This window comes from Somniosus microcephalus, chromosome 8, assembly GCF_052327205.1.
Source record: "Somniosus microcephalus isolate GS21.2 chromosome 8, FLI_Smic_1.0, whole genome shotgun sequence".
Taxonomy (NCBI): domain Eukaryota; kingdom Metazoa; phylum Chordata; class Chondrichthyes; order Squaliformes; family Somniosidae; genus Somniosus; species Somniosus microcephalus.
In genome coordinates, this window is record NC_140994.1 from 58,699,815 (window position 1) to 58,713,566 (window position 13,752).

The window sequence follows — 13,752 nt, forward strand, 5'->3', positions numbered from 1 at the left end:
ATAGGGACTAGGGCATCAAAGGTGGTGGTGGGGGTATGGTTGAGCAGATCGGTAGCTGCAAAAATGTCGTGGTGAATGGAGGGCCAAAGGCTGGATAGTTGGAATTTTGTAAGTGCAGTTGTAAGAGAGTTGGGAGAGAGTTTTTTGCAGGGGCAGACACAGAAGGAAGTAGGGTTGGGTGGGGAAGGGGGATGTGGGTGGAGAGCGATACAAGGAAGTGGCCAGAGATGGTCTTATCTGTGATTGACACCGTGGGAGTAGGGACAACTAATGTTGCGCTAGATTTTTTGCAAATCAATGTGCTTTAAAAATGTCAAATTCTACATGAAAATTTTCCTCTGACAAATTTATATTGAGTGACTTCTATTGGATATGCACTTTATACTTCTGTAGTTTATGCGTTTCTTTCCCATGGCTCAAGGTATTCCAAGTCCAGGTGAGCAAAGATTTCTTCCTCAGTCTTAGCTTTAAGAAATACCTTCTGTAAAAGAGAAACCAGAAGAATGTAATCAATAGATGATCAAATGCTATATGACATGCTGCATCAGCCATGCAGATTATGCTCTTTTCAATAATGGTTACCATGAAAAGCGAATAATTTCCGTTGCTAATAAATACATGGGAAGAATGTGTCTGTTAATTCATGTTAAATTTTAGGGCCTCTATTGGCCATATGATGCAGAAACAATTGTGCTCTGTTTCGGTATAAAAAACAGGAGTAATTTTGCAAGTCCGTACCACCTGTGTGGGGCCTTGCCCACTAGCAGAACATCTGGAAATTCACCTGTGCACTGCCCAAGGGTTTCTAACCATGAAATTCATGCCTGAACTTCCGATATGTGAGGTCAGCCATGAGGCTTCTCATCACCAGTGCAGACTTGTAAAATTACCCCTACTATGTTTATATCATTCCAACAGACTAGATTCAACATAAAAATACCACAAAATGTATCTGGCATCCATAACGCAGCAAAATGTCCAAAGATGTTAAACAGTTTATGTAACAGACTGAATAACCAAACATATCACTGCAAACAACAGGCAACATCCTACTACCAATCATGTAATGCGTCAACACTCACTTGATTATGTTATAATACTACTGGTATGAATTCACTGAAATGACATCTGTCAACAATCTCAATGGATTTTCTACAGAGGATGTGAACCAACACTGAATATCAATGAATCTAAGACTGCTCAATCGCCAGACCAAAAAAAAACTATAATTATAGAAAATAATTGGGACAGCGTAGTTAAAGACAGTGACATAATCTGTAATTCTTGAAACACAGTTCCACTGGCTTTTGATATCATTCAACCCATCAGTTATGTTGCTGTCAACATAACCATTACTATATTACAACTGTCAGCTGACCAACAGAAGGATTGCATATAAAGTACAATATTATTATGATACTATGTAGCAAACACTTGCTGTGTTTAGAGATATTGGGGAAAGTCTATTTTTGAAACGGCTTCAAAATGGAATGTTTGCAGAATAGACTCACAGAGCTTAGATAAGGTTTTAGCTCCATGTCTCAATTAGAAATATGTAAGCATACTTTGCAAAATGAAATGCTGAGTTTTAATAGAATTTAAAGAACGAGGCCTAGAAATTCGGTGGGCTGCGCCACCAGTTAGCGCCTAAAGAGGGCACTCAGTGGCTTTAGGGCCACTGGCCGCGCCTCCCGCGATATTTAGCTGGGGCGCTAATGGTGGCGTTAGCCTGTTGCGCTGCGCCACCACCGATGACGTCATCAGTGTGCGCAGTGCCCCGCTACCACCCCGATCGCGATATTTGGCAGCGACCGCCTCTGTAGCACCGTTCGCAAATGGCACCCGGTTCACGGGGCCTACCTGTGGCGGCAGTGGCGCAAATTAAGGTGGAGGTGCGGGGCGGCCGTTTTTTTTGGCGGCCGCCTGCCAGCACCTCCATCCCTGGCCTCCTGATCGCCCCCCGCGGCATTGCCGGCTGTTTTCCGAGAGCCGGGCACTTCTCCTCGGTGCCAGGCTCTTTTGCCGGCACTCGCGATCTCCGATTGCGCTGGTGCAGGCCCCTCTCCCTTAAAAATGGGAGGAAGGCCTGCAGTATCGCAGTGTGCCGTGCCGCAGCGTGTGGCGCTGCGGCATGTTGTGCTGCGATATTCAGTTTCAGCGCCCTAAGAGGGACGTGGAGCACCTCGAGCCTCGCCCCGTGTCCCTCTTGGGGCGCTCAAGCTGAATTTCCGGCGATCGCTACTGCTCCAAACACTGCGCTAAATCCGGCGCCCAGGCGAGCTTGGCGCCCCGTTTGCGGCTCCACCCAATTTCTCCCCCCAAGTGTTTGATTGCTGTGACTTTAATGATAATTTGCTTATAAAGGCAAACTTTTACAAACATTATTTTTGTTTGTTTTCATAATCTAGTAAAAGAATTAAGATCTCATCCAAACTTCACCAATGAATGTCCAACATGTTCCATTTTAGGGCTAGTTTTGAATACTTATCCACGTTAAGGGAATTTTCAGGTCAGCAACTCAGGAGAATGTTTCTTGCTTTTATAAACTGAAGGATCCCCAACATTAACTTACAGTTTTTCTTTACAGATGCTGTGTATTTGGAGCCCTTTTGGTTTCATTTCAAATTTTCAGTATTTGCGGTCGCTATCTTCTTATTTGTGAGGTGTAATCAAACAAGAACACAGTGTCAGCATGGCTCAGTAATAGCACTCTTACTTGTGAGTCATAATGTAGGCTAATGTTTTGTGTAGTATTGAGGGAGTGCTGCATTGTCGGAAGTGCAGTCTTTTGGATAAGAAGTTTAACCAACTTGGATATGCCCCCAGCTCTGAATTGCCGCTGCCATCTTCTCACTTCCTCCCCCCTCCCCCCAAAGCTGCTCTTTGCTGCAGCCATGAGTACAACCCCTGCTCCCAATATGACCCCCTCCACTGATACCACACACCTTCCTCCTGCCCCGCTAGCCCCAACTCCTGGTGTGATGACCCCTCCCACAGCTAAATCTTAGAAATGTAAGTGTGAAATGTGTATATAATGTTCACATACACAAATCTTTGAGGGTGGCAGGACAAGTCAATCGGGCTGTTAAAAAAGCATACGGGATCCTGGGGCATAGAGTACAAAAGCAAGGAAGTTATTCTAAACCTTTATAAATTACTGGTTAGGCCTCAGCTGGAGCACTTTAGCAAAGACGTCAAGGCCTTGGAGAGGGTGCAGAGGAGGTTTACTAGAATGGCACCAGGGATGTGGGATTTCAGTTATGTGGAGAGACTACAGAAACTGGGGGTTTTCTTCTCAGAGCAGAGAAGGTTAAGGGGAGATTTAATAGAGGTGTTCAAAATCATGAGATGTTTTGAAGAGTAAATAGGGAGAAACTGTTTCCACTGACAGGAGGATTGGTAACCAGAGGACACAGAGTTAAGGTAATTGGCAAAAGAACCAAGGAGATGAGGAGAGTTTTTTTTAAACACAGCGAGTTGTTACGATCAGTAATACACTGCCTGAAAGGGTGGAGAAGCAGATTTAATAATAACTTTCAAAAGGGAATTGAATATATACTTGAAAATGAAAAAAAATTGCAGGCCTATGGGGAAAGAGCAGGGGAGTGGGACTAATTGGATTCCTCTTTCAATGAGCCGGCACAGGCACGATGGGCTGAATGGCCTCCTTGAGGCTGTAAGAGTCTATGGGGGAAAAATTCGGTGGCAACCCCTTTGAGGCGCTAACTTCACCAGGGTGCTACTTTTAGTGCCCCGAAAAAGGTAGCGCCCCCGCGCCATAAATTCAGTGGTAGCGCCCCAAGCTACTGGAAGCGCTCCCCCTCCTTCCTGGGGTGCTACCATTGAATATCGCGGCACTAATGGCCGCTCGGCACCTGCCCTTTAATTTGCACCGCCACGGCCACAAAACTGCCACCCTGACCCTGGCGGTAGATCAGGGGACATGACCGAAGTTTGCGGCCAGGGTGCTGTGCACAGCAATAACGTCATCGCTGGAGTCGCAGTGCTGCGGGTCGCTACCGGCTACCGCTGCTACTAACTGTTGAGTCTGTGCTTTCAAATGTAGTTATGCTGAATAACTGGACACAGACTGCAGAATACTTAAACAGGTCTTTAGTAACTGAGGGTCAGGGCTGAACTGAAATACACTTTGCTCCACAGGGTTTATATACCGGTGTGGTCACCACCGGTACTACAATGTACAGGAGCCATCAGAAAGTAGTCCATCACCTTAAGGTATCCTCTTAAGGTGGTACAGGTTACATACACTACAATTCCTCCCCTTTTAGCTTAACAGTGTACACCCCAATTTAAACATAACATGGATAACATATATACAACTTTCACACAAAACTGTTCAAAGATTGTCTCTGAGGAGGCCTCCTGATCCGGGCCGGATAACGCCTTTCAGGGGTCTCTGGTTCTCGTTGCTGGGGTGGCTCATCCATTTGATCTCCTATGGATTGAACATCATCATGTACGTTCGAGTCTGAGGTAGATGCTACAGGCTCAATAACTTCTTCAATTGGTGTCTCTGCCGTAGACATGGGGTCGACCCTTGTTCTCGATTCCACAAGTTGGTCAGCATGACGTCGTATTACGTTCTCACCAACGTCTACCATGTACATCAAGGGTCCTTGTCGGGCACGAATTGTTCCGGATTGCCATTTATCATTCCTATAGTCCCTGGCCAACACTGGTTGTCCTATTTCGAAACTCCGAGTGGCCTTGTTATTTACGTGCTGGAATTGCTTGTTTTCGGCTTCCCTACGCACATTGGGTTTTAACAAATCCAACCGGGACCGCAACCTCCTGTTATAGAACATTATGGCAGGGCTTTGATTTGTCACTGCATGCGTGGCGTTTCGATATGCCATCAGGAAATTGTCCACCTTGTGTTGTAGTGGAATATGGTCTTCGCTCATGGCCTTTATCGCCTTTTTGAACGTTTGTACAAATCTCTCGGCCAACCCATTGGTAGCCGGATGATATGGGGCAGATGTATAGTGTTTCACCCCATTCTTTTTCATGAATTTCTGGAATTCTTCTGACACGAACTGTGGTCCGTTGTCTGAACATATTTGTTCCGGCAGCCCATTCCTTGCAAATATGGTTCTTAGAACTGCGATCGTCTTTTTAGAGGTAGTGGTCGACATCTTAGTCACTTCTGGCCATTTAGAATGTGCGTCTACCGCTATCAAAAACATGGAATCCATGAATGGACCTGCAAAGTCGATATGCACACGTTGCCATGGGGTTGAAGGCCATTCCCACGGATGCAGCGGTGCAATTGGAGGTGCGTTTTGAACTTTTTGGCACCCTGAGCAGCTTTTAGTCAGATCCTCTATTTGTTTGTCGATACCTGGCCACCACACATAAGCCCTAGCAAGGCTTTTCATCTTGACTCCCCCCAGATGACCTTCATGCAGTTCCTTCAGAACTCTCTCCCTTAATTTAGGAGGAATAATCACCCTTGTTCCATACATCAATGTTCCTTGACAGACGGACAGCTGTTCTCGTCTGGCTGAGAATGCAGGTAACAGTGGTTCGCCATGTGCTGGCCATCCCTTCACTGTCAAATCGTAGACCCGAGACAGTGTCGGGTCGTTTCGGGTCTCTCTCTCAATACTCGCATTGGTGACTGGTAAGCATTCGATGATGGTCGAGTGAAATATCTCGACAGGGTCAACTGCCGGTGCCTCTTCCGCTGTAGGTAGTGGCAGGCGCGACAGCCCATCAGCATTACCATGTTGCTTTGTACCTTTGAATTCGATATCATATTGATGTGCCCCTAGGAAAAGGGACCATCTCTGAAGCCTCTGCGCCGTCATAACCGGAACACCCTTCTTAGGGTTAAAAATGGAAACCAACGGCTGGTGATCTGTCAGCAGCGTAAACTTTTGGCCTTGCAGGTAATGGTTAAATTTCTTAACTCCCCACACGAGGCTGAGAGCCTCCCTATCTATCTGAGCAAAGTTGCGCTCTGCGGAGGTCAATGATCTGGATGCGAACGCGACTGGCCTTTCCAAGCCATTTGGCAACTTATTTGAGAGCACTGCCCCGAAACCATATGGAGAAGCATCACAAGCTAAGCGAATAGGCAGCGTTGGGTTAAAGTGAGCCAACACTTCCTTAGAGGTGATCAGTGCCTTGCTTTTTTGAAAAGCCCGCTTACAGTCCTCGCTCCGCTTCCATGGTACTCCCATTTGCAAAAGAGCGTTCAGCGGGTGTAACACCGTGGATAAATTTGGAAGAAACTTGTGGTAATAGTTAATCAACCCAAGGAACGACCTCAACTGGGATACATTTTCCGGAGCGGGAGCTTTCACAACAGCTTCGATCTTGTCAGGTGACTTATGAAGCCCCTCCTGGTCAATGACGTGGCCGCAGTACGAGATTCGCTTCTGAAAGAACTCACATTTCTGGCGATTAACTCTGAGTCCATATTCTTTCAATCTGGTGAGCACCTGCTCCAAATTCGCGAGGTGTTCCTTATCATCATCTCCTGTAATCAGAATGTCGTCCAGGTAGCATTGAGTGCCTGGAATTCCTTGCAATACCTGCTCCATGGCCCTTTGCCAAATCGCTGGAGCCGATGCCACTCCAAAAACCAGTCTATTATACCGATATAAGCCCTTATGTGTGTTGATCGTGAGATACTGGCGTGACGCTTCATCAACTTCCATCTGTAGGTACGCCTGCGCCAGGTCTATCTTGGTGAAGTGTTTCCCGACAGACAGCGAAGCGAAGATATCCTCAATCCGCGGAAGCGGATATTGCACCGTGTGAAGAACCGGATTAACAGTGATCTTGAAATCGCCACAGATGCGAACCTTCCCAGGTTCCCCCGGCTTGTTGCTCAACGAACGCTTCATGACGGGAACAATGGGTGTGGCCCATTCGCTCCAGTCCACCTTTGACAGTACTCCTGAACGTTCTAGCCCTTCCAGCTCTGCTTCCACAGCAGGTCGTATCGCATAAGGTACCAGTCTGGCTTTGAAAAATTTGGGGTTTGCATGTTCTTCAACCTTGATGTTTGCCGTAATTCCTTTCAGTCTTCCCAGTCCCTGTTGGAACACCTCCTTAGCATCGTCCAATATTTTGGACAGTCGTTTAGGTTTGACGTCGTCCTCTTTACAGGAATCTACAGTTAGTGCTTGTAAGGAATGCCAGTCCACATTTATTCTCCGGATCCATTCTCGCCCCAGTAGTGGCGGACCTCCCTCAGGTAACACATACAAGTCCATTTCCTGACTTTCTTTACCATTGTAGACCACCTTTACCTTTATCTTTCCGATGGGGTATACTCTTTGCCCCGTGTATGTTTTCAATACAATCTCCGTATCCCTCAGGGGAATGTGTGAGAATAACCTTTTGTAATCTTGCTTATTCATGACCGTCAATGCCGATCCAGTGTCCAATTCCATCTTCACTTGGACTCCTGCTATCCGAAGCATGACCCAGATAGTTTGGTGGTCTGCTGTGTTACCCACATTATGTATTTTTAGACAACCCAGTTCCTTACTGCTGGAGTCTGAATCCGTCTTCTGTTCATCCGAACTGTTCTCTGTCACCTTGTGTACTTTTTTGTACTTCTCCTGCGGCGACTTTTTGCTGCTGGTCTTCTTTCCTGACCGGCATACTCTCGCTATGTGACCAAGTTTGCCACATTGCCTGCATTCTCTATCTTTGAATCAGCACTGGTTCTGGTCATGCGTTGTCCTTCCGCAATGATAGCACTTTACTGCGCCCAATGCCATTTCCTTGGTGCTGAATTCCAATGGCCTTTGCTGCATTTCTGCAGTGCTTCGTGCTGCTGCCTCGTGCGATGCTGCAATGCTGAAAGCTTTGTCCAGCGTAAGATCCTTTTCCTCTGGCAGTCGCTTCTGGGTTCCTTCCCTTAGTAGCCCACACACAAACTTATCTCTCAGAGCATCTGCTAGTCCTGTACCGAACTGACAGTACTTTGATAACTTGCGCAGTTCGATTAAGAATTCAGCGTTGCTTTCCTCTTTAAGTTGAATTCTTTTGTAAAATTTAAATCATTCCGCTATCAGCAGCGGCGTGGGGTTTAAATGCTCCTGCAGGATAGTAACAATATCCGCGAAACTCTTTCCTACCGGTTTATCTGGTGTTACAAGGTGCCTTAATAACCCGTACGTCTTCGCACCCATTGAGTTTAATAGGGTTAGTGCTTTCTTATCCACCGGTACCTCATTCGCTGTACAGTAAACTTCAACGCGTTCCACATAAGTGGCCCAATCTTCCACATTGCTATCAAAAGCAGTGATGTTACCCGTTTTTGGCATCCTTGTTGAGTTTCCTTTATTTTATTTTATTTTTCAAAATGGCGGCTTCCCGCGCTTGGCGGCTTTTCCCGCGCTTCTCTTCTTCCCCCGCTGACTAAAAATGGCGATTACCGTGCTGTTGCCGTTCTCGCCTCCCAGCGGTCCTTTATTTCCCCCGACGCTGCTGCTCTTATTCCCCGCCGCTCCCGCGGTCCTCGTGGACATCAACGCTTTTCTGGCTGCTGCGCGTCTCTGCCCCGATTGCAGTCCGGCCCCTGACACCGGCTGCGGTCATGTTCTCCGCCCTTTTCTTCGTTTTCCCTCCCCTTCTCCCACTGACAACTTGGCCGACTTCCCCTCCGTGCCGTTCGATCGGGCTTACCCGCCGCTGTCGTAGAAGGGATGATCACTGCCTGTTGCTGATGGTGGACTTCGTGGCCAGCAAACCAACCCGGGTTCCCGATGGCCTCCCGTGCGATGCAGTGCTCAGCAGGATGTTGAGGGCGGATGCCCCTTTTCGACGCCCGTTCTGAGGACGAAGCTTCCTTGGATGCAAAACTGCCGCTAGGTACGATCAGACTCGTCGCCACTGTTGAGTCTGTGCTTTCAAATGTAGTTATGCTGAATAACTGGACACAGACTACAGAATACTTAAACAGGTCTTTAGTAACTGAGGGTCAGGGCTGAACTGAAATACACTTTGCTCCACAGGGTTTATATACCGGTGTGGTCACCACCGGTACTACAATGTACAGGAGCCATCAGAAAGTAGTCCATCACCTTAAGGTATCCTCTTAAGGTGGTACAGGTTACATACACTACACTAACCTCCCGCTGAATTTTGCAGGGGGGCGTTAGTGGTGCAGTGCCCAGGCTCTAGGGGCTTTGCGCCCCATTGTGCCCCCCGGGGTTGCTAATGGGAGGCACAAAGCAACCCAATTTTTCTCCCTATGTTTCTATAAAAACTATATATTACATATAAAATTAAATGAAATAAATAAAATGTATATAGCTGCTGATACTTTAAATTTTGTGGGTGCCATCTTTAACTTCAGGAACCGCCCCCAACCCTGCTCAACATTCCTCTCCCAGCCCCTTACCCTCCTCTGCCCCAGCTCCACCCTATTCTGCCTTCCCTCTCACCCCACATTGCTCTAACTTCCTCTTTGAACGTCTAGATTTCTGCATCACAGTCCTCTGTCACCCCCAGTCCAATTATTCCCCACCCTGTGTGCTAGGGTTATCAACCCTCCCGGATTGCCCAGGAGTCCCTCAAAATGGATGCTCAATCTCCCGAGCTATGCTGCTGGCAAACCGGGAGAAAAGTACTTCCACGTTCCAATTCATGCCTGCGCTTCTCAGACAGCCCGAACTATCAATGGCTTCCCCGATCTGTTAATTCCCGCCCGGCACCAACACCCCCCTACCTGCTTCCTTGGAGGTGGAGACGCTGCCTATCACCAGGTTAAGTGATTTCTTGCTGGAATATCCCTTGTGGCTGCTCATATGTTTGCTAGAGAGGCAGCTAGCCATCACTCCATAGGAAGCGGGACCAGCCAAGAGGAAATTGGCTGTGCCTGCAGCAGCCAGACTTGCTTGGTTTACTGCCATGAGCCGGCAGGAACAGGATGTCCTGTACCTGGTGGAGGAGCCAAGTGATGAGGAGGACATGGTCTCCAGATCTGAAGACAAGTTCAGTGATGATAAATTTGCATTAGTTTCACAGGTTACTAATATAACAGAATATACATTGCCATCCTTAAGCTTCAATTTAGCCCTATCATACTCAGATCAGTCGTTTAAAATCATAGCCTTCAATGGTACTTATTGGCACTCTCAGCAAAGCGCAGATATCAAGCCATTAAGTAAATGGAAGAACATTTGCAGACTGCAGTGCATGTTACGTGACCATATGTCATGTGACTGAACCTCCAGAGTTGGCAACCCTACACTGAACCAGTTAATGTAAAAGTTGTCGCCAAATCCTTGTTGAATAAATACTGAGCCGAAGAGTTTATCTGTTCCATTGTTGAACTAACTCCAGCTAATTACAATCTGATCATCTTAATTTCCCCTAGCAGGAAATAACCACATCTTTCTCTAAAAGCTCATTAACAAAGCTTTAACAGCAGTATCAGGTTTAAATAAATCACTTCTTTATTGGGGGCGGGGCGGCATGTGAGGCAGAAAACTGAGAGTAGTGTAGAAAAGGAAAATAAAAGTTCCAGTTTTAGCATAGTTCCTGATTTTCAAAACAGTTTAATGTCCATCTTTGCCTTCCTTGCCATAAAATGATGGTTAAAACAGATCCTCGGTTCTGAAGATAGGTAAGAGGCATTCCACATTATCTACTCACTCAAGTATATCAAAACACCTTCTATGTCTCCATGTTCTCATTGTAAATACACTTTAAAATTTAAATACATTTTTGAAACTCATTTTTACCCTCTTTTGTTTCTCATACATCACATTCTACTCTGTGTCCAAGGACAGGTGGGCAGTTTGCCAAACCTCTGCTACTAATTAACTGGTTAACAGGAAGTGCAAGAGAGTCACCCAAGGTGATTACCTTCTAATTTTTCCTCTATCCCTTGGGGAAGATCTTTGCCCTTGCTTGGCACATCCCAGATGGCACAGCTAACATTCGGAACTTACCAAGTGATGCATTACAGAACAAAACTGCATTTCAATATTACATGACACAGCACACCAATAAGCTAATCTACTTTGCTACCTGTTCCTATTTTAAAAAAACTGTTTTGCATATAAATAGAATACTCCATGGTAAACTGTGGAATATAGACTTTATTCCAAAAGTCAACGCAACCTGAATGACTCATAAATGTAGCCACATATAAGGTCTTCCTTACCGTGGAATAGTTTCCCAGTCAGTACCCTTTAAATTGCTGGAAATGTTAAACTCCAGCATTTTAAAAAACTAATATAGTGTGCAAAAAAACTCACATTCAGTAGCTCATCCAGATCCAAAAGATACCCCGGAAGCTTGTTCTAGCCTTGAGTCTAGTTTACTAGTTTTTCCTCTATACTGACGTAAATCATAATTCATTATGATGCCACTTGTTCAGAATAGACTAATGGAATGATACAGACTTAATGATAGCAGTCTGCAGGATTCTTTATTTCTTGCTTCAAGGAAGAGTGGATAATGAACAACCTGCCTCCTTTTCCACCTTGGTAGTCTATTTATTTATTCTAGGCTGGTGCACCCAGGATAGAAACACATTATCTGTCAATCACTTTTAATAAATGCAGCAAGGTCTGTCTTCCTGTCATTGTGCTCCAACAGTCAGTCACACCCCCATCTCAAAATCATAACCTTTTCTTGTTTTTCAGGGCTTGAAATAATTACATTTGTAGCTTGAAACATTATCATTATCTCTGTTTAGCAAAAAGCAGCTGAAAAATGTGATTCATGGCTTTTTGTGTGCATCCTGTTTGTCAAATTGCCATTCATGATCAATAACTGTAATAAAAGAGTAAAAGGTGCCAGTTGATGTTTTGCCAGTAAAAACATTAGCATTTTTCATTGTGGTAAATGAATCCTTATTGATGTCACCAATCTGCTATATTGTAGTCTTGCAAATGCTGCAATCCCTCAGAAACAGCTTTTTAATCTCACATTTCATTGTCAACTTGCTGTAATGAATTCCACGTACTGGACTTTGTGCAATACTATTTGCATATCACTAGGTTTTCTAAAAAGCGTAATGTTGATCACCTGCAATCCCTGATTAAATATAATGGGGACAAAATTGGATTAGGTCTGAAAGTAGTGCAGGCAGCATGCAAACCTCATGCTGCCTACTCATTAGCATGATTACAGTGCTGAGCCCAGCACTAAACGTGCTGCTGGTTGGCTCAGCGCTCAACAGGGGGGCCAATATTGGGTGCAGTCTGCTCTCCAATTAAAGTTTGCCTGCAGAGTGAAAAGCTGTCTCAACTTCTTAAAGGGGAGGTGGTTTTTTACAGAAGTACCTCATTGTCACTGTAGCTGCAACAATGGCACAACAGGAGAGAGAAAGGGCACCTCGCTTCTCTGATGCAGCAGTGGAGGCCTTGGTCCTCTACCTGCAGGGGGGGGCAGGTGGCCTTCGAGACACACCGTCAGAAAGCAGTGGGAGGAGATTGCGCAAGCAGTCAGCGCCACCAGTGTTGTTACCAGGACCTGGATCCATAGGATTACATAGGATATACAGCACAGAAACAGGCCATTCGGCCCAACCAGTCCATGACGGTGTTTATACTCCACTCGCGCCTCCTCCCGTCTTTCCTCATCTAATTCTATCAGCATAACCCTCTATTCCCTTCTCCCTCATATGCTTATCTAGCCTCCCCTTAAATACATCTATACTATTCACCTCAACCACTCCCTGTGATAGCGAGTTCCACATTCTCACCACTCTCTGGGTAAAGACATTTCTTCCGAATTCCCTATTGGATTTCTTGGTGCCTATCTTTTATATTGATGGCCTCTAGTTTTGCTCTTCCCCACAAGTGGAAACATTCTCTCTGTATCCACTCTATAACCACCTTTCATGGTTTAAAGACCTCTATTAGGTCACCCCTCAGCCTTTTTTCAAGAGAAAAGAAACCTTAGCCTGTTCATCTTTTCCTGATAGGTATACCCTCACATTTCTGGTATCATCCTTGTAAATGTTCTCTGCACCCTCTCCAGTGCCTCTATATCCTTTCTATAATATGGCGACCAGAACCGCATGCAGTACTCTAAGTGTGGTCTAACCAAGGTTCGATACAAGTTTAGCATAACTTCCCTACTTGTCAATTCTATCCCTCTAGATATAAACCCTACTGCTTGGTTTGCTTTGTTAACCTGTGTTGATACTTTTAGTGATTGTGTATTTGTACTCCGAGATCCCTTTGTTCCACTACCCCATTTAGATTCTTATTTTCCATGTGACCTCCCTATTTTTCTTACCAAAATGTAATACCTCACATTTATCTGTGTTGAATTTCATTTGCTAATTATATGCCCATTCTGCAAGTTTGTTAATGTCTTGTAATTGGTTGCAGTCCTCCTCAGTATTGACTAACCCCCCTAATTTAGAAATTGTGTTTTTGATTCCAAAGTCTAAATCGTTATTATAAATTGTGAACAACCATGGCCCCAGCATTGATCCTTATGGAACACCACGTCCCACCTTCTACCACTCTGAATAGCTACCCTTTACCCCTACGCTCTGCTTTCTATCTTGAAGCCAGCTAGCTATCCATTCTGCTACTTGTTCCCTGACTCCACTTTCATTAGTCAATTATGTGGTACCTTATTGAAGACATTTTGAAAATCTAGATAAATTACATCTACAGCATTACCCTTGTCTATTCTCTCTGTGACCTCTTCAAAAAATTCAATTAGTTTGGTCAAGCAAGACTTTCCCTTTTGAAATCCATGCTGACTATTTATTATTATATTTTTGGTTTTTAG

General features: G+C 45.3%; 1 protein-coding gene across 1 annotated transcript in view; it reads right to left on the reverse strand.

The window, feature by feature from the left end:
• Positions 1–218: 218 nt before the first annotated feature.
• Positions 219–13,752, reverse strand: part of dntt (deoxynucleotidyltransferase, terminal) — a 656,785-nt gene continuing 643,251 nt past the window's right edge. The window contains exon 11 of the mRNA XM_085994757.1: positions 219–481. Coding sequence (XP_085850883.1) covers positions 395–481 — 87 coding nt within the window. The 3' untranslated portion in view covers positions 219–394. The remainder of the gene's footprint in view (positions 482–13,752) is intronic.